The 20,857-nt window shown below is 37.9% G+C and overlaps 1 protein-coding gene across 2 annotated transcripts in view; it reads left to right on the top strand.

The window, feature by feature from the left end:
* dgkab (diacylglycerol kinase, alpha b) overlaps positions 1 to 20,519 on the top strand; it is a 90,605-nt gene extending 70,086 nt beyond the window's left edge. For both annotated transcript variants that reach the window (XM_061984785.2, XM_061984784.2), the window contains 12 exons: positions 4,996 to 5,046; positions 5,142 to 5,215; positions 9,605 to 9,679; positions 9,752 to 9,837; positions 9,897 to 9,986; positions 10,059 to 10,219; positions 10,292 to 10,356; positions 16,243 to 16,333; positions 16,411 to 16,591; positions 16,648 to 16,768; positions 16,855 to 16,915; positions 20,297 to 20,519. In XM_061984785.2, the coding sequence (XP_061840769.1) occupies positions 4,996 to 5,046; positions 5,142 to 5,215; positions 9,605 to 9,679; positions 9,752 to 9,837; positions 9,897 to 9,986; positions 10,059 to 10,219; positions 10,292 to 10,356; positions 16,243 to 16,333; positions 16,411 to 16,591; positions 16,648 to 16,768; positions 16,855 to 16,915; positions 20,297 to 20,374 (1,134 nt within the window). In that variant the 3' untranslated portion in view covers positions 20,375 to 20,519. The remainder of the gene's footprint in view (positions 1 to 4,995; positions 5,047 to 5,141; positions 5,216 to 9,604; positions 9,680 to 9,751; positions 9,838 to 9,896; positions 9,987 to 10,058; positions 10,220 to 10,291; positions 10,357 to 16,242; positions 16,334 to 16,410; positions 16,592 to 16,647; positions 16,769 to 16,854; positions 16,916 to 20,296) is intronic.
* The last annotated feature ends 338 nt before the right edge of the window (positions 20,520 to 20,857 follow it).

The following is a 20,857-nucleotide window of genomic DNA, read 5'->3' as shown; positions in this document are numbered from 1 at the left end:
CACACGTGACATACACAGAGCCTAACCAGGCAGATTTGAATTGTTGTTTTGGGCAGGAGACGGGATCTTTGATCCAAGACACAACTTACATTTAACTAAAATGTTCTTTTCTTTGTGCTCGACAAAAGAAAAGAAGTGAGAATATCTCATACTTGCCAACCCTCCCGAATTTCAGTGCCTCTCCCTGGGACAACCATTCTCCAAATTTCTCCCGATTTCCAGCCGGACTTAAGGCACGCCCCCTCCCGGTCCGTGCGGATCTGAGTGGGGACAGCCTGTCGTCACGTCCGCTTGGCCAACCAAAAAGTAACCACAGAACGCTATACCGATAGTGTTCTGTGGTTACTTTTTGGTTGGCCAACGGTTTACGTTGTATTGCGCACCCCCCTCCCCTCCCCTTCCCCCACACACACACAGAGCGCAGAGGAAGAATCAGAAGCACGTCTCTGCTTCGCTGCAAAAAACACACTCAGATCCTCAGTTTCTAGCCGATACTACATAAAAAATAACGTAAAATAACGCAGTAACGCATCATGTAGTAACGGTAACTGAGTTACTGAATATAAAAAATAACGCGTTAGATTACTAGTTACCGCCGAAACTAACGGCGTTACGGTAACGCGTTAGTCCCAACACTGGTGTTGGAGGAGTTGTGAATGACTGCAGGGACAAAAAAAAAATTGTAATTGTTATATGTATCCAGTGATTATACTATAAAGTTATTTTCTATTTAACTTCACCAGTTTTAGATTATTTTTATTCAAAATCGCTGAATTTTCACATTTGCCGTTCAAATACTGAGAAGAGACGGACGGTGCGGTGAACAGCAGTCAGTTGAGGCACGTCACTCAGTGCCGCAACATGGATTGCGCAATGACTCGGCTAACTGCTGGCCTGCTGTGCAGATACACCTGCAGACTGCAGGTGTACCTAATTCACAACTCCTCCAACACGAACATTATTGTTTTTGCACTTTTTGGCTTCTTATTAAATAACTTTTGTAACCTATTTTCATGGGCTTTCCTCTTTGTGATGTTAAGTTCCTGTTATGCGCTGTTATACAGTATATGCCTTGAGCTCTTATTTTGAAGGGGCTAAGAGCGGAAGTGATGTCACGTTGCGGAGGTTTTTGAAAGAAGGTAAATAAAGTGGTCCTCGTGTAAACTGGAGCCTCCGTGTTTGTTATTTTGTAGTTTCATACAGTATAGGTGACATTTATAAACCCTCGGTTACACTTTTTTAAATAGATTCAATCTTGCACGTGGAAAGTTTAAGTGAGGGCTTTAGTTGTGGACTTCATTTATAAGTAAAGGTAAGACCATAACAACGTTTTTTTATTAAATGTGCTTTTTTGTGTGCTACAGTTTGTACGGTATGTGTAAAGTTAAAGTTAAGTTAAAGTACCAATGATTGTCACACACACACTAGGTGTAATGAAATTTGTCCTCTGCATTTGACCCATCCCCTTGATCACCCCCTGGGAGGTGAGGGGAGCAGTGGGGAGCAGTGGGCAGCAGCGGCGCCGCGCCTGGGAATCATTTTTGGTGATTTAACCCCCAATTCCAACCCTTGATGCTGAGTGCCAAGCAGGGAAGAATGCTGGTATGAGCTTTTAAACATAACCCGTTAACTGCTGCCAATCAAATGGTGAATAATAGATACTCTTTAGGGTTCATATGTTTGTAAATCTGACTGTGATGAAGTCAGTGCCTCACCAGCCATCAACCTCACCGCACGTCACTGATGTGTGTGTATATATATATATATATATATATATTTTTTTTTTAACTTAGGACTTCCCGCAGGCTGGATTTTGGGGACTACTGAGCTAAACAGAATCAATAACTCCACGGTGACGTTTTGATGACATTACTAAGGAATTTGCAAAACTGAAACAATACAAAAACAATGCCATTGTAAGTTAATGATACTAACACAGACACTCGTAAACCTGTTAGCATTTTACTAATGCTAATGACGCTAGCTTGATTACATTACAATAGCACGTACAGATCTCACCAGTGTTGGGACTAACGCGTTACAAAGTAACGCGTTACTGTAACGCCGTTAGTTTCGGCGGTAACTAGTAATCTAACGCGTTATTTTTTATATTAAGTAACTCAATTACCGTTACTACATGATGCGTTACTGCGTTATTTTACGTTATTTTTTAATGTAGTATCGGCTAGAAACAGAAGAAGTGTCGTCCTTCTGTCTCACAAGGAAAAGAAAAGGCGTGCTTTCCTCGACCGAGGAGCGGAGCGCAGGGGAGACGTTCCTCCAGGGCCTATGTATTTCGGGGCTAACAACTTTCACTTTACCCGGCAGTGGGTCTTTACAGCTCCGGACTCGAGGATGAATGATGAGGCCGGCGGTTTGTTGCAACTTTGCGACTTTATTGGTGTCTTACACGCAGCCATCCACCAAGCTAGAGCACCTGCACACACTAACTGTTGCGCTCCCTCACCTCTCTCGCCCACTCACTCACTGACGTCACTCACCTCACATGCTGTGATATCTTAAAGGGCCACACGCACACACACATACGCTACTCTCATAACAACTAACAAGACATCATGGTGAAGTCAGAAGTCGAGTTTCTTAACAAGTTAACATGGAGACATTGTCACTACTTTTCTTTTGTCGAGCACAAAGAAAATAACAGTTTAGTTAAATGTAAGTTGTGTCTTGGATCAAAGATCCCATCTACTTAAAGTTAAAGTGCCAATGATTATCACACACACACTAGATGTGGTGAAATTATTCTCTGCATTTGACCCATCACCCTTGATCACCCCCTGGGAGGTGAGGGGAGCAGTGAGCAGCAGCAGTGACCGCGCCCGGGAATACTGCCCAAAACAGCAATTCAAATCTGCTGAAACAGCTACATAAATGGTAAATGGGTTATACTTGTATAGCTTTTCTACATTTTTAAGGAACTCAAAGCGCTTTGACACTATTTCCACATTCACCCATTCACACACACATTCACACACTGATGGAGGGAGCTGCCATGCAAGGCGCTAACCACCACCCATCAGGAGCAAGGGTGAAGTGTCTTGCTAAAGGACACAACGGACGTGACTAGGATGGTAGAAGGTGGGGATTGAACCAGTAACCCTCAGATTGCTGGCACGGCCACTGCTAGCCAGGACAACATTGATAGAGCCATTGCAGCGTATGTGCTAGAAGACATGCAGGCTATTTCTACAGTGGAGTCACACGTTTTCAGGCAGCTAATTAGCATGATACCGGCGTCAAACAACAAATGGCACGGAAAACATGTTCCAAGTACCTGGACAGTGAGCACATAAACATGGAAAGCGAGCTAAAGAAAACACTCCAAACTCTGCCTCTGCTCATCATTGAAGGTACACACTGTCAATTCTCTTATATACTCTTTCATTCTAGACTTCTAGAGTGTTTGATTATCACATCACTCTAAATGTATAGACTATAAAGTTCACAAACATAAAGAGGGATGCTAGTGGGCCAGGCCAATCTTTCCTTATCTCTAAACTAAAACTTGGGAAATGTGTAGAGTGTTCTGGGCTTCACTACAGTGTTGATCTCCTGAATACATGATTTTATTTCACAATTCCTTGAGAGAAAAAAATGCCTGGTTAGGCTTTGTGTATGTCATGTGTGCCTTCCTTGGGTGAAGCCAGCTTTACAGCTATGTTGTCATTATGCTGTTTGTTACTTATGTATGTTATGTTGCAGCTATTTCAAATAGTTTTGTCAATTTGTTTTGGCCTGAAATAAACTGGCCCTTTGAAACATATCTTTGTCTTTGTGTGTTGTATGTAGACCACATTGCTTAGCAGAGTTCAGTGATGCAAATGCATGTCAAGTTGATCAACACATTGTATTATTCTCCAGTGCAATAACAGTACTGAAATGAAGGAAAAAAAGAAGTAACTAAATAGTTACTTTTCACAGTAACGCATTACTTTTTGGTGTAAGTAACTGAGTTAGTAACTGAGTTACTTTTGAAATAAAGTAACTAGTAACTGTAACTAGTTACTGGTTTTCAGTAACTAACCCAACACTGGATCTCACACATGGGACGGTCTAGTAAGTAAAATTTGTTTTAGTTATATTGTAAAACTTCCAAACGTTGCTGGGAGTGATGAATGACTAATCCATACAAGTAGAAGCGCTATGGATGACCAGTAGACAAAACGGGATATACTTCCGGTTCAAGGCATGAAACAGGAAGTCCATTTTTAACCGGCACCGGGACTTAAGCCGCACCCACCAAATTTTAGAAGAAAAAATATTTTTACATACCGGTATATAGGCTTCATATACAGTATATATACTGGTATGAAAGATTTTGTAAATGTTTATTTATATACCTTTATTGTTTCCAAACGACTGATCAAACAAAACAGAAGTCATCCAAGCTTGCTCTCCAATCAGTTATCTCCACGGTGACGTTTTGGTGAATTTACTGAGGAATTTGTGAAACTGAAACAATACAAAAAGAATGTAGTTGTAAGTTAATGATACCAACACAGATACTCGTAAACCTGTTATCATATTAGCTAATGCTAACAACTCTAGCTTGATTACGTTACAATAGCACGTACAGACCTCCCACATGGGACGGTCTAGTAAGTAAGAATTGTTTTAGTCATATTGTAAAACTTACAAACGTTGCTGGGAGTGATGAATGACGAATCCATAAGCGTACAAACGCTATGGATGACCAGTAGACAAAACGGGATATACATCCGGTTCAAGGCATGAAAGGGGAAGTCCTTTTTCAACCTGCAGTAAGCAAACTCGTCCATAAGATGTCGCCATAGCACTACTAATAACAAATCCACAAATTAGCCGCACCGTTTTATAAGCGGCAGGGTGCAAAGCGTTGGAAAAAAAGTAGTGGCTTATAGTCTGGAAAATACAGTAATAAAACAACAACAGATGAATAATTAATGATTTGATAAGTCATTTCTTAAACAAGTGTTGGGATTGTGTTTTATCAAGGAGCATGACACCACCCCGTTGAACATGACACCTGACGGCCACGTTCTACAGGTACATTTGGCAATTATTTTGGGCTGATTTGGACTACAAAATGAATGTTACACGAATATATGTGCACAAAATGGATGAACAAAGTGTCTCCTCAGGTGGTCGCAGTTCCGGACACTCACCCCCTGCTGGTGTTTGTAAACCCCAAAAGTGGAGGAAAGCAGGGTGAAAAGTGAGTTTTGCTCTTACTGCTGCACGATGTCATGAGACCCCATACTGACACATCTGCTTTTACAAACATGATCATGCAGATGTTCAATATTCTTACTATTGAAATCCCGACGCAACATACAATCGTTCAAGTATTTTCGCTCAAAGCTAGTTATAAACTTTGTGTGGCCCCCATTTCGCTCTTTAATATTACTTATTTAATATTGTTTTAGGCTCCTAAACCAGGGGTCGGCAACTTAAACTGTTGAAAGAACCATCCATACTGGACCAAATATACAAAAAAGTAACCTGTCTGGAGCCGCAAAAAATTAAAAGACTTGTATAAGTGATATAATGAACACATGATGTAAGTGTCTATATTAGGTATATTAGCCTACTATCAAAATGACTTTAAAAGTCTTATATGAGTGTTATAATGAAGGCAGTGACGTGCAGTCAGGGGAGGCAGGGGAGGTGGGGCCTCATGTGCCATCAGGGAAAGAAAAAAAATGTAAAAATAAAAAATAAATTGTTATATGTATCCAGTGATTATACTATACTGTTATTTTCCATTTAACTTCACCAGTTTTAGATTATTTTTATTCAAAATCGCTGAATTTTCACATTTGCCGTTCAAATACTGAGAAGAGACTTGCGGTGATCAGCAGCCAGTTGAGGCACGTCACTGAGTTGAGCCTCAACATGGATTGCGCAATGACTCGGCTAACTGCTGGCCTGCTGTGCAGTGAGACCGTATTGCTATATGAACTATATTATACATTTCCATAGTTTAGTTAGCTGAGGTATATAATGTACAGTGTATTTTGTCAACAACTGTATGTGTGTAACGTATTTCTTGTGCTGAGCAATCATAAAACGGCTGCGAAGACGCACTGTGTGAGGCTCGCAGTAATCCCGCCTCCTGGTGGTAGAGGGCGCTAGTGATCCCAGAGATCATTCTTGCGACTACTCGGCTGCAGAATAAGTGACAACAAGCAGTAACAGTTAGCAGCGATCGTTTATTTTTTCCTCTTGCCTGCACTATTAACATGGAGGATTACATATCTAAAATAAAACAGTTTTCTAAACTGGACTTTCAATCGAAGCAGGAGGTAATACTTAAAGGAAGATCTCCATTGAGACAGAGAGACTTTTAAAACTGAAGAAAGATAAGGAAGACTTCTATAAACAAGTTATCGATGCTTTTGTTCAAAAGGAGCTGCGCATGGACTTCATTTATAAGTAAAGGTAAGACTATAATAACGTTTTTTTTATTAAATGTGCTTTTTGTGTGCTACAGTTTGTATGTGTAAAGTTAAAGTTAAGTTAAAGTACCAATGATTGTCACACACACACTAGGTGTGGTGAAATTTGTCCTCTGCATTTGACCCATCCCCTTGATCACCTCCTGGGAGGTGAGGGGAGCAGTGGGCAGCAGCGGCGCCGCGCCCGGGAATAATTTTTGGTGATTTAACCCCCAATTCCAACCCTTGATGCTGTGTGCCAAGCAGGGAAGAATGCTGGTATGAGCTTTTAAACATAACCCGTTAACTGCTGCCAATCAAATGGTGAATAAGATACTCTTTAGAGTTCATATGTTTGTAAATCTGACTGTGATGAAGTCAGTGCCTCACCAGCCATGAACCTCACCGCACGTCACTGAATGAATGCAACACATGACGGAAGTGGCTAATTAGCTAATATAGCTAATTAGCTATATTAGCCTACTATCAAAATGACTTTAAAAGTCTTATGTAAGTGTTATAATGAAGACAGCACATGATGTAAGTGTCTATAGTAGCTAATTAGCTATATTAGCCTACTATCAAAATGACTTTAAAAGTCTTATATAAGTGTTATAATGAAGACAACACATAACGAAAGTGTCTATATTAGCTATATTAGCCCACTATCAAAATGACTTTAAAAGGCTTATATAAGTGTTATAATGAAGGCAACACATGATGCAAGTGGCTAATTAGCTATATTAGCCTACTATCAAAATGACTATGTCTTGCAGGCTGACTCAAATCTTCGTTGACAGAAATGTTGAAATGTAATATTTATTCCACACATTTTTACAACATTGGAAAACATTAGTGAAACTTCTCAGAGGGTGAGATAACTCCTGGAAATGACCAATGGCCAAAGGTATAGATGTGTGTGTTCAAGTTAAAGGAAATGACAGGCTGTCTTCTTCTAATGCATTTATTACAATCTTTGCAAGCTGGCTAATGTTTGCTGTGGTCTGGAACAACATGGCACACAAACAACTATCAGAAATGCAGCCAATTTTACATACAGATAATGTGTCACGAGACATGGAAAAATAAACTAAATATACAGAGGATATAAGTAAAGGATGTTAAATGAGCTCAACTATACCTACAAACGAGGCATAATAATGCAATATGTACATACTGCTAGCCTAAATAGCATGTTAGCATCGATTAGGTTGCAGTCATGCAACAGTCATCCAAATATGCCTGATTAGAACTCCACATAAGTCAATAACATAAAAAAAGCTCACATTTGTGCATTCACGCACAGTATAAAACGTTTGTTGGACAAAATGAGACAAAGAAGGAGTGGCATCAAACACGTCTTTCTGTGGCAGCGTCGGGAAAAAAACCCTGTTGAGTCACAGTCCACACAACGGTGAGTTCAAGGGCCACTGAAAATAGTAGGACAGAATGGTGCTGGCCAAATACTCTCATTAGTGAAGCATAAACACAAACATATTAAATAGTGCATTTTGCATTTTTTGCAAGGGTGTGTAAGTTGTGTTCATAATTCATAATTTCACTCAAACAACCTTATTATTGAACTTTCACAGCAACATTTATTTTTTTCTGAACCTTTATAACGTACTTAAAGGAGCCATATGTAACAATCTGGCCAGAAATGGTACTGCAATCACGGTCAAAATTATGTAGTCCCCTCCCTCTCTCCCTGACTGAGGTTGCCAGATATGCAGCCGAATCCAGCTGGATGGACTGGGCTAATCCAAGGAACTTCAAGCTTCCACTGCCTCTTACTAGGGGTTGAGGTGCTGGGACCATAATGGCTGAAGAGACAAGCGTTTTGTCAATAACAAATCTCTAACCAACACATTTTACACAGAAATGAGGCTATTTTCAGGAAGAAGTACATCATGCCTGTTACGGTTATTGTCAGTACTATCAGAAAACAAAGACTAAAACCAACTACAACCAATGCTAGCAATGGTTATAAAGAGGAGACATTTACCAAGGTATGCCTATAGACTACTGTTTCAAAACTTGCCATATAACTTGGTACATGTAGTCCACAATATGCAAACACCAATGAGGAATTATTATATCATGTTATTTGGCTGTCTCCATATGTTTCACATTGCCATGATGACAGCCGTGCTAATGTTGGAACCCATTTCCTCAGCGTATCAGCATATTGAGAAGGAAATAGGCACTGACACTACCCATATCCACATAGCTTTTATTTGTCCAAAATATATTTTGCCCTGTCAGTTGGATGACGCCTCGACATATAGGCTAACGGGCATATATTTCCCCCGTTAGCCTGTATGTCCATGTGTCATCGACCTGGCTAGCATGCTCAGCATTGGTTGCAGGAACATACTGTCTTTGTTAGACAAGATCATAGACTGTATTGGACAATATAGTTTACATACCAAATGTCCATTTCCATTTATTACAAGTAATAAGAAAATGTAAATGCCTGACTTACCTATCAAGGAGGAAATTAGCAAGTTTGGCGTCAGATGAAAAAATCTTCCCCGCCTTCAATCGTCTCCATCTTTCAAAGGCATCCCCGATACAAATCCTGGTTTTGTCATCAATAAGTTGAGAATGGTAACGAGGCCTTTTAGAATGACTAAGGTCTGACATGTTTAGTAACTTTACCAGTGGCAGTAGCCAGACAAAGATGGTGGTGCGTAACTGGCAACCTGGATGTGACACTCACTGACTTTTCAATTGGTCAAACGGTGGAGGGCGGGGCATCGAAATGAAAATAAGATTTCGGGGCTGTAAATCTAATTTTGAAATGAGCATATCCCGGCTGAACTACTTTTATCAGTTATAGACGTATTGGAAAGGAACATGATTTATTAATTCCTTTTGAGATATCAGGGACATTTAATGATGACTTGACATGAAATTATTACGTATGGCTCCTTTAAAACCTGACAATGAAATTAAAGAAACAAATGTTTAAGAAAGCGTGCGCTCACTTCAGTGCATCTGAATTTGTGTATACGACGTCTTCTGGATTTGTGTGTACACCATTTTTTTGGCAGGAAATCTAGGCGGGTTTTAATACATGAGGCCCCTGGTGCATTGTCATGCGTTTATGAGCGAGGCTAAATGTATCGTAATGACATTTTGGATTATTTGCGTGTCTTCTACAGAGTTCTCAGCATGTTTCAGTACCTGCTGAACCCGCGCCAAGTGTACAACCTATCAGACGGCGGCCCCGCCCCAGGGTAAATGGCATCCTAGCTCGCCTATAAGATGTACATTTCATGCTCTATTAACAAGAACTCGTTTTATTTTAGGTTACGCTTCTTCCGTAATCTCCGTGACTACAGGATCTTGGCATGCGGAGGAGACGGCACGGTCGGGTGGCTCCTGGATGCCATAGGTAGCGCTTTTGAAGAAGAATCGGGCCCCACACATTTAACCCTGCGCCCTCCTTTCCAGACAAAGCGGACCTCCAGGTGCCCCCTCAGGTGGCTATCCTGCCCTTGGGCACAGGGAACGACTTGGCTCGCTGTCTGCGCTGGGGAGGAGGTAAAAGAACGCTGCACAGGCAAACAACCAGGTAGCCCCCCACTAACAAGCGTCAATGCTCCTCGGCGGAAGGCTACGAAGGCTCGGACTTGAGCAAGATCCTGAAGAACATTGAGGAAAGTGAGCTGATCCACATGGACCGCTGGAACATCGAGGTGATCCAGAATGATCCTAAAGAAACTGGAGACCCCGTCCCCAGCCAGATCATCAACAACTACTTCTCAATAGGAGTGGTGAGTTGCTAAGATGAAATATTGGTGCGCACACATGCCTCCATCGACACGTGAACATGTTCGGCTGCGCAGGATGCTTCTATTGCCCATCGCTTTCATTCCATGAGAGAGAAACACCCTCAGAAGTTCAACAGCAGGTGAGGAGGGAACACAGGAAAACCTTATCAAATATATACATATACTGTATGTATGTATGTATGTATGTATGTGTATATATATATATATATGTGTATGTGTATATGTATATATATGTATGTGTATATATATGTATGTATGTATGTATGTATGTATATAGATAGATAGATAGATATGTATATATATATGTATGTATATATGTTAGGGGTGTAACGGTACGTGTATTTGTATTGAACTGTTTCGGTACAGGGGGTTTCGGTTCGGTTCGGAGGTGTACCGAACGAGTTTCCACACGAACATATTAAGTAGCCGCCTAAGCTAAAGTCTTAACAAGCTGCTCTGCTTCTTCTGCCTTTGTCTTTGTCAGTACCCTACACAGCACCCAGCATTGTCCCACCCACACAACCATCTGATTGGTTATACACAGAGCAGTAACAGCCAATCAGCAATGCGTATTCAGAGCGCGTGTAGTCAGTGCTTCTGCGGTGGGGTTAGCAGAAAGGTGTTTAGCAGGTAAACATCAGGCAGCGGACTCCCCCAAATTATAATAATCACCTCCCAGTCAACTACTAGTAACATCACTATGAGCCCGTTGACCTTCTAGAAACAAACGACAGCTCAGCTCGCTCGCAATCCTGGCTTGCGGTGAAGGCTAATTAGCTTTTAGCGTAATGTTAGCTCATTTTGCGGTGTGTGTGTGTGTGTTACGGACAGCAAAGCCCTTTCTGTCTGTTATTTCACTTTACCTTTTTCTGTGTTGAAGCAGCAAAAAAGGACATTATGTTAAATGAAGAGTTTCTGTTTCTGATAGATGATATAATAATGTAACTGCATCATTAAGCCTACATGAACTCCATGGTGTTCAGGGATGAATAGTATCTCCTATTGCTATTTGTACTATTTTTTCAGCTATAGTTATATTAATCATTAGTAATGCAGCAGCCTAGTTTTGAATGGCAGGGTCCCTGCTATCACATGTTGATACAAATATAACATTTACATAATAAATCAACTACAGGCTTCCCAAATGCTGTAATAAATTAAGCATGATGAGTTGACTTGAAACTGTTTAATGTTGCACTTTTTATATGTAGAAGAAAAGTTTTGTCATTTTATTTAATCTGAGCAACAACTCGAGGCAGTTTAATGTTGATTAACGTGGGCAGAATTATTATAGTGTTCCCAATGTTAAAAGGATAAAGCCATTGTTTACAAATTTGGTAAATAAATAACCAAAAAATGTATGTTTTGTTGTTTTCTTACTGTACCGAAAATGAACCGAACCGTAACTTCTAAACCGAGGTACGTACCGAACCGAAATTTTTGTGTACCGTTACACCCCTAATATATGTGTGTATATATATATGTATATATGTGTATATATTTATATATATTTATGTATATATATATATATATATGTGTGTGTATATATGTATATATATATATGTGTATGTATATATTTTTGTATATATATATACATATGTATATATGTATATGGGGCGGCATGGCGTAGTGGGTAGAGCAACCGTGCCAGAAACCTGAGGGTTGCAGGTTCGCTCCCCGCCTCTTACCATCCAAAAATCGCTGCCGTTGTGTCCTTGGGCGGGACACTTCACCCTTTGCCCCCGGTGCCACTCACACCGGTGAATTGAATGATGAATGATAGGTGGTGGTCGGAGGGGCCGTTGGCGCAAATTGCAGCCACGCTTCCGTCAGTCTACCCCAGGGCAGCTGTGGCTATGAAAGTAACTTACCACCACCAGGTGTGATTGATTGATGGGTTCTACATGTAAAGCGACTTTGGGTACTTAGAAAAGCGCTATATAAATCCCAGTTATTATTATTATTATTATTATATATGATGTATATATGTATGTACAGTATGTATATATGTATATATACATATGTATATATGTATATATACATATGTATATATGTTTATACGTATACATGTTTTTATACACATGTATGTATATATACATATGTATGTATATTTTTCCTGAGGGAACTCTCCTGAAAAAAATGGGTTGTACTTGTATAGCGCTTTTCTACCTTCAAGGTACTCAAAGCGCTTTGACACTACTTCCACATTTACCCATTCACACACTGATGGAGGGAGCTGCCATGCAAGGCGCTAACCAGCACCCATCAGGAGCAAGGGTGAAGTGTCTTGCTCAGGACACAACGGACATGACAAGGTTGGTACTAGGTGGGGATTGAACCAGGGACCCTCGGGTCGCGCACGGCCATCCTTCCACTGCGCCACGCCGTCTATCTATCTATCTATCTATCTATCTATCTATCTATCTATCTATCTATCTATCTATCTATCTATCTATGTGTGTGTATGTATGTATATATATACATATATGTATATACAGGTAAAAGCCAGTAAATTAGAATATTTTGAAAAACTTGATTTATTTCAGTAATTGCATTCAAAAGGTGTAACTTGTACATTATATTTATTCATTGCACACAGACTGATGCATTCAAATGTTTATTTCATTTAATTTTGATGATTTGAAGTGGCAACAAATGAAAATCCAAAATTCCGTGTGTCACAAAATTTGAATATTACTTAAGGCTAATACAAAAAAGGGATTTTTAGAAATGTTGGCCAACTGAAAAGTATGAAAATGAAAAATATGAGCATGTACAATACTCAATACTTGGTTGGAGCTCCTTTTGCCTCAATTACTGTGTTAATGCGGCGTGGCATGGAGTCGATGAGTTTCTGGCACTGCTCAGGTGTTATGAGAGCCCAGGTTGCTCTGATAGTGGCCTTCAACTCTTCTGCGTTTTTTGAGTCTGGCATTCTGCATCTTCCTTTTCACAATACCCCACAGATTTTCTATGGGGCTAAGGTCAGGGGAGTTGGCGGGCCAATTTAGAACAGAAATACCATGGTCCGTAAACCAGGCACGGGTAGATTTTGCGCTGTGTGCAGGCGCCAAGTCCTGTTGGAACTTGAAATCTCCATCTCTATAGAGCAGGTCAGCAGCAGGAAGCATGAAGTGCTCTAAAACTTGCTGGTAGACGGCTGCGTTGACCCTGGATCTCAGGAAACAGCGTGGACCGACACCAGCAGATGACATGGCACCCCAAACCATCACTGATGGTGGAAACTTTACACTAGACTTCAGGCAACGTGGATCCTGTGCCTCTCCTGTCTTCCTCCAGACTCTGGGACCTCGATTTCCAAAGGAAATGCAAAATTTGCATGGTTGGGTGATGGTTTGGGGTGCCATGTCATCTGCTGGTGTCGGTCCACTCTGTTTCCTGAGATCCAGGGTCAACGCAGCCGTCTACCAGCAAGTTTTATAGCACTTCATGCTATAAAATCAAGTTTTTCAAAATATTCTAATTTACTGGCTTTTACCTGTGTGTATATATATATATACCTGTATATATATATGGAAGTATATACTTTAATTATGTATATATATTTATATATATTAGGGGTGTAACGGTACACAAAAATTTCGGTTCGGTATGTACCTCGGTTTAGAGGTCACGGTTCGGTTCATTTTCGGTACAGTAAGAAAGCAACAAAATAAACATTTTTTGGTTATTTATTTACCAAATTTGTAAACAATGGCATAACATACATATACACACAGGGTCCATTGCCAGGGTTAATGTGGTCAACATATATAAAATAAAAACTAAATAAGATAAGTTAGTAGATTGCAAAGTACAGTACATATTCCTTACAATTGACCACTAAATGGTAACACCCCAATAAGTTTTTCAACTTGTTTAAATCGAGGTCCACGTAAATCAACATTAAACTGCCTCAAGTTGTTGCTCAGATTAAATAAAATGACAAAACTTTTCTTCTACATATAAAAAGTGCAACATTAAACAGTTTCAAGTCAACTCAGCCTCAGATTAACTTTTCTTCCCCCCCAGCCTGGCTAACTTGGCAGTAAGAGATGGGAGCTGTTTGCTCGTCTTTATTTTTGTTGAAGCGATGTTCACTTGGGGGTGGTGCCGCTTCAAATGGGGTAGCATGTTTGATGTGTTGGCAGAAGCATGCCCTACTGCTGCTGAACAATGTCGGCAAATCTCCGTCCTCTGCACCGCGCAGCCGAAGTGTTCCCAAACGGGAGATCTTAACGAGGCAGGAGGGTCTTCCAGCTCTGGCTTTTATATGTTGTCCTAGCTCGGACGTTGCTAGCCTGCCGTGTGTTGCGCCTCGGTGTGCATTGTTTACACAACGTGCGTTACGCTACTTAATATGTCCGTGTGGAAACTCGTTCGGTACACCTCTGAACCGAACCGGAATCCCCGTACCGAAACGGTTCAATACAAATACACGTACCGTTACACCCCTAATATACAAAGTTTGTATATATATATATATATATATATATATATATATATATATATATATATATATATATATATATATATATATATATATATATATATATATATATATATATATATATATATATATATATATATACTGTACATACACATTATACATAAATGTATACACATATAATATATATATATATATATATATAATATATATATATATATATAATATATAAATGTATACACATATATTATATATGTATATATATATATATATATATATATATGTATGTATGCATTTATACATAAATGTTTATACATATATACTGTACGTATACATGTATATATACTGTATATATGTTTATACGTATATATAAACGTTTATATATACTGTTTATACGTATATATAAACGTGTATATATACTGTTTATATGTATATACGTATATATGTGTATATATATATATATATATATATATATACGTATAAACATATATACTGTATATATGTATACACGTTTATATGTGTATATGTTTATACATATATGTTCGCATAAACATATATATACTGTATATATGTATATACGTTTATACGTATATAAATGTTTATACATATATATATATATATATATATACATTTATAAATATGTGTATGTATGTATATATTTGTGTATATATATTTATATATATATATATATATGTGTAGTATATATACATGTGTGTATATATAATAACTTGTAATATCTTATGTTTTAATTGCAAACATTCCATAAGGTGGTGACATATTCCACCCCATATGTAGTATTTACAATGAGATCATTATTTTCCCTCACCAAAAAAACTTTGTGGAATATATACGAATGATAATAAATAACAATATATGCCCATATGTATATAAAAATACAGATAAAACCAGAATACAAATTAAGACAAGATAAACATTGGTGAACATCTGAACTACTTTACCAAACCACAGCAGAACAATTATTCAGAAAAGTTTTTTGTCGTTGAGCAATGACAGTTTTAAAGAAAAAAAAAAAGCCTTCATGGTAGCTTTGTCTCAGAGTCAACATTGCAACTTTTTCTCGTTGTATTTCGGCTGTTTGCTCTTTTATTTTCCTTCGTAATGTGTTTTTTACTTTTTTTAAAAATGTGCTGCGGGCCATTAAAAAAAAATAGTTGCGGGCTGCAAATGGATTTTAAGTGTATATTTTGAGGTTATGTTTTCACCAGAGTTTGTGTGTTTGTCAACAACAGAACTCAAACAGATTGAGTTTGATGACATTTTCAGGGAATATTAAAAAAAAACAGTTCTTCTTACCTGTTAGGACCATGCACTTTCTGCTTACAGCCTTCCACTCCCCCACTTTGCTGCTCCCACGCTGGGCAGAGGATTCTGGCAGATGTAGTTTATTTTCAGACCCAGCCAACTCTAAAGCGCCGGAAAATAACTACACTCACCAAGTTTTTGTCAGATACTGTCACAGTATTACTGGGAAGACTTGAATCCGAAGTGCCGCGGTCTCCACAATACTGTCACACTTATGTCCTCTGATGTTTTTAAGAATAAAAAACAAGCTGTGGTATTTGGAGCTGGCCTCGTCTGAGACCATCAACTTGTCGTTCAAGAAGCTCGCAGACTGTCTGACAATTGAGGTGAACCTTCCTTTGACCTTTCCCTGTCTAAGGGGCTTGATGTGTGATCCTTATCTCTGTTCAACCCCTCCCCACAGTGCAGTGGCAAACATCTGGACCTGAGCAGCGTCTCCATAGCGGGCCTCGCTGTGGTCAACATACCCAGCATGTACGGCGGCACCAACCTGTGGGGCCAGTCCAAGAAGCCTGGCGAGCCAGCAGATGTGACGCGGCATGACGCCATCACCGATCCAGTGATTCTGAAAACGACGCCTCAAGGTGAGGATTTCCGTCCTCTGTTTCCTGCACAATTTTTGAGCAAGATCTCTGTCCAGATATGACCGACAAGCGTCTGGAGGTGCTCGGTCTGGAAGGGGTGATCGAAATGGGTCAGATCTACACTGGACTGAAGAGCGCCGGGCATAGGCTGGCGCAGACTTCCCAAGTAACCATCAGGTTGTGAGCCTTTGCCTCCCTCAAAACACAACATATTTATACAAAATAATAATAACAAAAATGACATTTTGGCTCCCCCCGTATAGGACTTCGAAATCCTTGCCCATGCAAATTGACGGGGAGCCTTGGATGCAGCCTCCTTGTACAGTAAGTTTTAGTCTTCGTCTAATAAGAGAATGTAGTACATCCTATGGACCAGTGTTTCTTAAACGGAAGGCCAGGCCGCCTCAGCTGTGGTCTGTATCAGTTGTAATACACTGTTCCACCACTTGTGGCAGTAATGACAATATCAAACGGAAGAAGTCTGGAGCTAAAGTCTTTTTTTCTTATTTTTTTGTTTTGCACACATTTTTTTTTTTTTTTTTTAATTGAACAAACATATCCACAATGTACAGTACATAAAAGTCAAGGCACTTGCAACATATTGAACATATTCAACATATTCAACAAATTTGACACATCCATCAGGTTGAGCAAATTATGACATTAACAAAACATGTCAAGGAAATAAAAAAAAAGCAATTACAAATAGAGTATTTAAAAAAATTAAAAATAAAAAAATAAATAAACAAGATGATAAGATATAAAGTTCAAAAAGACAATAAAAGGGCTAATTTAAATCACTTTAACATTTTGTCCCCCCCACGTTTTTTTTTTTTTTTTATTGTTTTTAATTGAACAAACATATCCACAATGTAGGTAAAAGTCAAGGCACTTGCAACATATTCAACAATTTGACACATCCATCAGGTTGAGCAAATTATGACATCAACAAAACATGTCAAGGAAATAAAATACAAGCAAATACAAATACAGTATTAAAAATAACAATAAACAATAATAATAAACAATATTATAAAATATAAAGTTCAAAAAGACAAAAAAGGGCTAATTTAAATCAGTAACATTCTTTTTTTTCCCCCCCACACGTTTTTTTTTGTGTTTTTAAAAAAAATGAACAAACATATCCACCATGTACATAAAAGTCAAGGCACTTGCAACATATTCAACAATTTGACACATCCATCAGGTTGAGCAAATTATGACATTAACAAAACATGTCAAGGAAATAAAATAAAAGCAATTACAAATAGAGTATTAGAAATAAAAACAAACAACAATAATAAACAAGATGATAAAATATAAAGTTCAAAAAGACAATAAAAGGGCTAATTTAAATCACTTTAACATTTTGTCCCCCCCACGTTTTTTTAATTTTTTTTAATTGTTTTTAATTGAACAAACATATCCACAATGTAGGTAAAAGTCAAGGCACTTGCAACATATTCAACAATTTGACACATCCATCAGGTTGAGCAAATTATGGCATCAACAAAACATGTCAAGGAAATAAAATACAAGCAAATACAAATACAGTATTAAAAATAACAATAAATAATAATAATAAACAATATTATAAAATATAAAGTTCAAAAAGACAAAAAAGGGCTCATTTAAATCAGTAACATTCCCCCCCCCCCCCACACGTTTTTTTTTTTTTTTTTTTTTAAATGAACAAACATATCCACCATGTACATAAAAGTCAAGGCACTTGCAACATATTCAACAATTTGACACATCCATCAGGTTGAGCAAATTATGACATTAACAAAACATGTCAAGGAAATAAAATTAAAGCAATTACAAATAGAGTATTAGAAATAAAAACAAACAACAATAATAAACAAGATGATAAAATATAAAGTTCAAAAAGACAATAAAAGGGCTAATTTAAATCACTTTAACATTTTTTCCCCCCACGTTTTTTTACTTTTATTTTTTAATTGAACAAACATCCACAATGTAGGTAAAAGTCAAAGCACTTGCAACATATTCAACAATTTGACACATCCATCAGATTGAGCAAATTATGACATTAACAAAACATGTCAAGGAAATAAAAACAAATACAAATAGCGTATTAAAAATAACAATAAACAATAATAATAAACACGATTATAAAATATAAAGTTCAAAAAGACAAAAAAAGGCTAATTTAAATCAGTAAAAAAAAATAAAATAATTTCCCACACGTTTTTTTTGTGATTTTTTTTTTCATTGAACACACATATCCACCATGTACATAAAAGTCAAGGCACTTGCAACATATTCAACAATTTGTCACATCCATCAGATAGAGCAAATTATGACATTAACAAAACATGTCAATAAAATAAAATAAAAGCAAATACAAATAGGGTATTAAAAATAACAATAAACAATAATGATAAACAGGATGCTAAAATATAAAGTTAAAAAAGACAAAAAAGGGTTCATTTAAATCACTTTAAATTTATTTATTTATTTATTTTTTAAATTTTTCAATAGTCTGGAGCTGAAGTCATAGAAGTTTGTTAAGCGCTAAAATTATCACTGAAGTGGTAAAGCTGTGTTTTCAATTGCACTTTATTTTTATTGATGGTTGATTTACGAAACACATATCAGTATTAATCTAGTTACAATTTATTTATTTTAGCACTGCAACATTGTATGCCAATGTATTTTCCGTCAGTTTTTATGACTCCCTTCTTTTGCAGTATATTTGGTTAGTACTTATTATTCTAATCAGCCTGACCTGAGTCTAAGATTTACAGTACAGGCCAAAAGTTTGGACACACCTTCTCATTCAATGGGTTTTCTGTATTGTCATGACTATTTACATTGTAGATTGTCACTGAAGGCCTCAAAACTATGAATGAACACGTGGAGTTATGTAAAAAAAAAGGTGAAATAACTGAAAACATGTTTTATATTCTAGTTTCTTCAAAATAGCCACCTTGCAATTTGCTCAGATTACTGCTTTGCACACTCTTGGCATTCTCTGGATGGGCTTCAAGAGGTAATAACCTGAAATGAGTTTTCACTTCACAGGTGTGCTTGAAGCTCATCGAGAGAATGCCAAGAGTGTGCAAAGCAGTAATTAGAGCAAAAGGTGGCTATTTTGAAGAAACTAGAATATAAAACATGTTTTTTTTGTTGAGTACATAACTCCACATGTGTTCATTCATAGTTTTGATGCATTCAGTGACAATTGAATGAGAAGGTGTGTCCAAACTTTTGGCCTGTACTGTATATCCATACATTTTTCTACCACTTGTCCCTTTTGAGGTCACAGGGGTTGCTGGAGCCTATCTCAGCTGCATATGTTCAATAAATAATCATATTTGTGATGAACACCTGCGTTCATATCATTGGACAAGGTTTATCCTGTTGAACTGTAAGTAGGTCAGATCAAATCAAGAGTAAGATGACTAAGTCAGTGTTAATTTTTGAGTGGAAAAGTCACACCCCTGCTGCACAAAGGACAGAATTGCATTTATTTCATTAACCAGCAGGAGGCGACCTATCTCATTTAAAGCAACAACCTCACTCCAAGAAATGATCTTAAAACCATCGCTTTCTTCTCTTGAATTGTGCTCATATTCAGCTGGAATTCCAGGAAGAGATAATATTTAGTGCGAGTCAGCACATGAACTAGTTTGTCATCCACACAGACCCGCCCACTCTGCTTTTATTCTTCCATTCCAGATCCACATTACTCACAAGAACCAAGCCAACATGTTAATGGCTCCACCAGAAAAGTCATTCGGCTTCTTTCACGTGTAGAACAACCTTTTCCCAATAATCTGTCAATGGTAAAATCTACTGTTATCGCTAAGGAATGAATGCTGTTTGCATGTTGGCTGACTGGAGGATTAAAGATGGATGCTGGACCCGAATGCTTTTCAAATAAAGTGATGACCTGCACTACCGGCGTTGTATTAATCTGTTTTTTTCTGTGTTTTGACTGTTAATAGGCGTGTGGACAAACATTTACTATTATGACATGACTTCCTCCTGTTAATATCATATGCATTAGGGATGCAGGCCTCAAATTTTTACTTTTTAAGGTCAAGGCAAGTGTTGCCTTAAAGGAGGGCTTATATTTTAGGGCACCAAGGCAAACATTATTTTCTTTTGAGGCAGGGGCTCCAAAGCATGCATGCATATATATATATATATATATATATATATATATATATATATATATATATATATATATATATATATATATATATATATATGTATATATATATATGTATATATATA

Source organism: Nerophis lumbriciformis, linkage group LG23 (assembly GCF_033978685.3).
Source record: "Nerophis lumbriciformis linkage group LG23, RoL_Nlum_v2.1, whole genome shotgun sequence".
Classification (NCBI taxonomy): Eukaryota; Metazoa; Chordata; class Actinopteri; order Syngnathiformes; family Syngnathidae; genus Nerophis; species Nerophis lumbriciformis.
The sequence above is the reverse complement of the archived record's forward strand: the minus strand, read 5'-3'. Positions and strand labels throughout refer to the sequence as shown.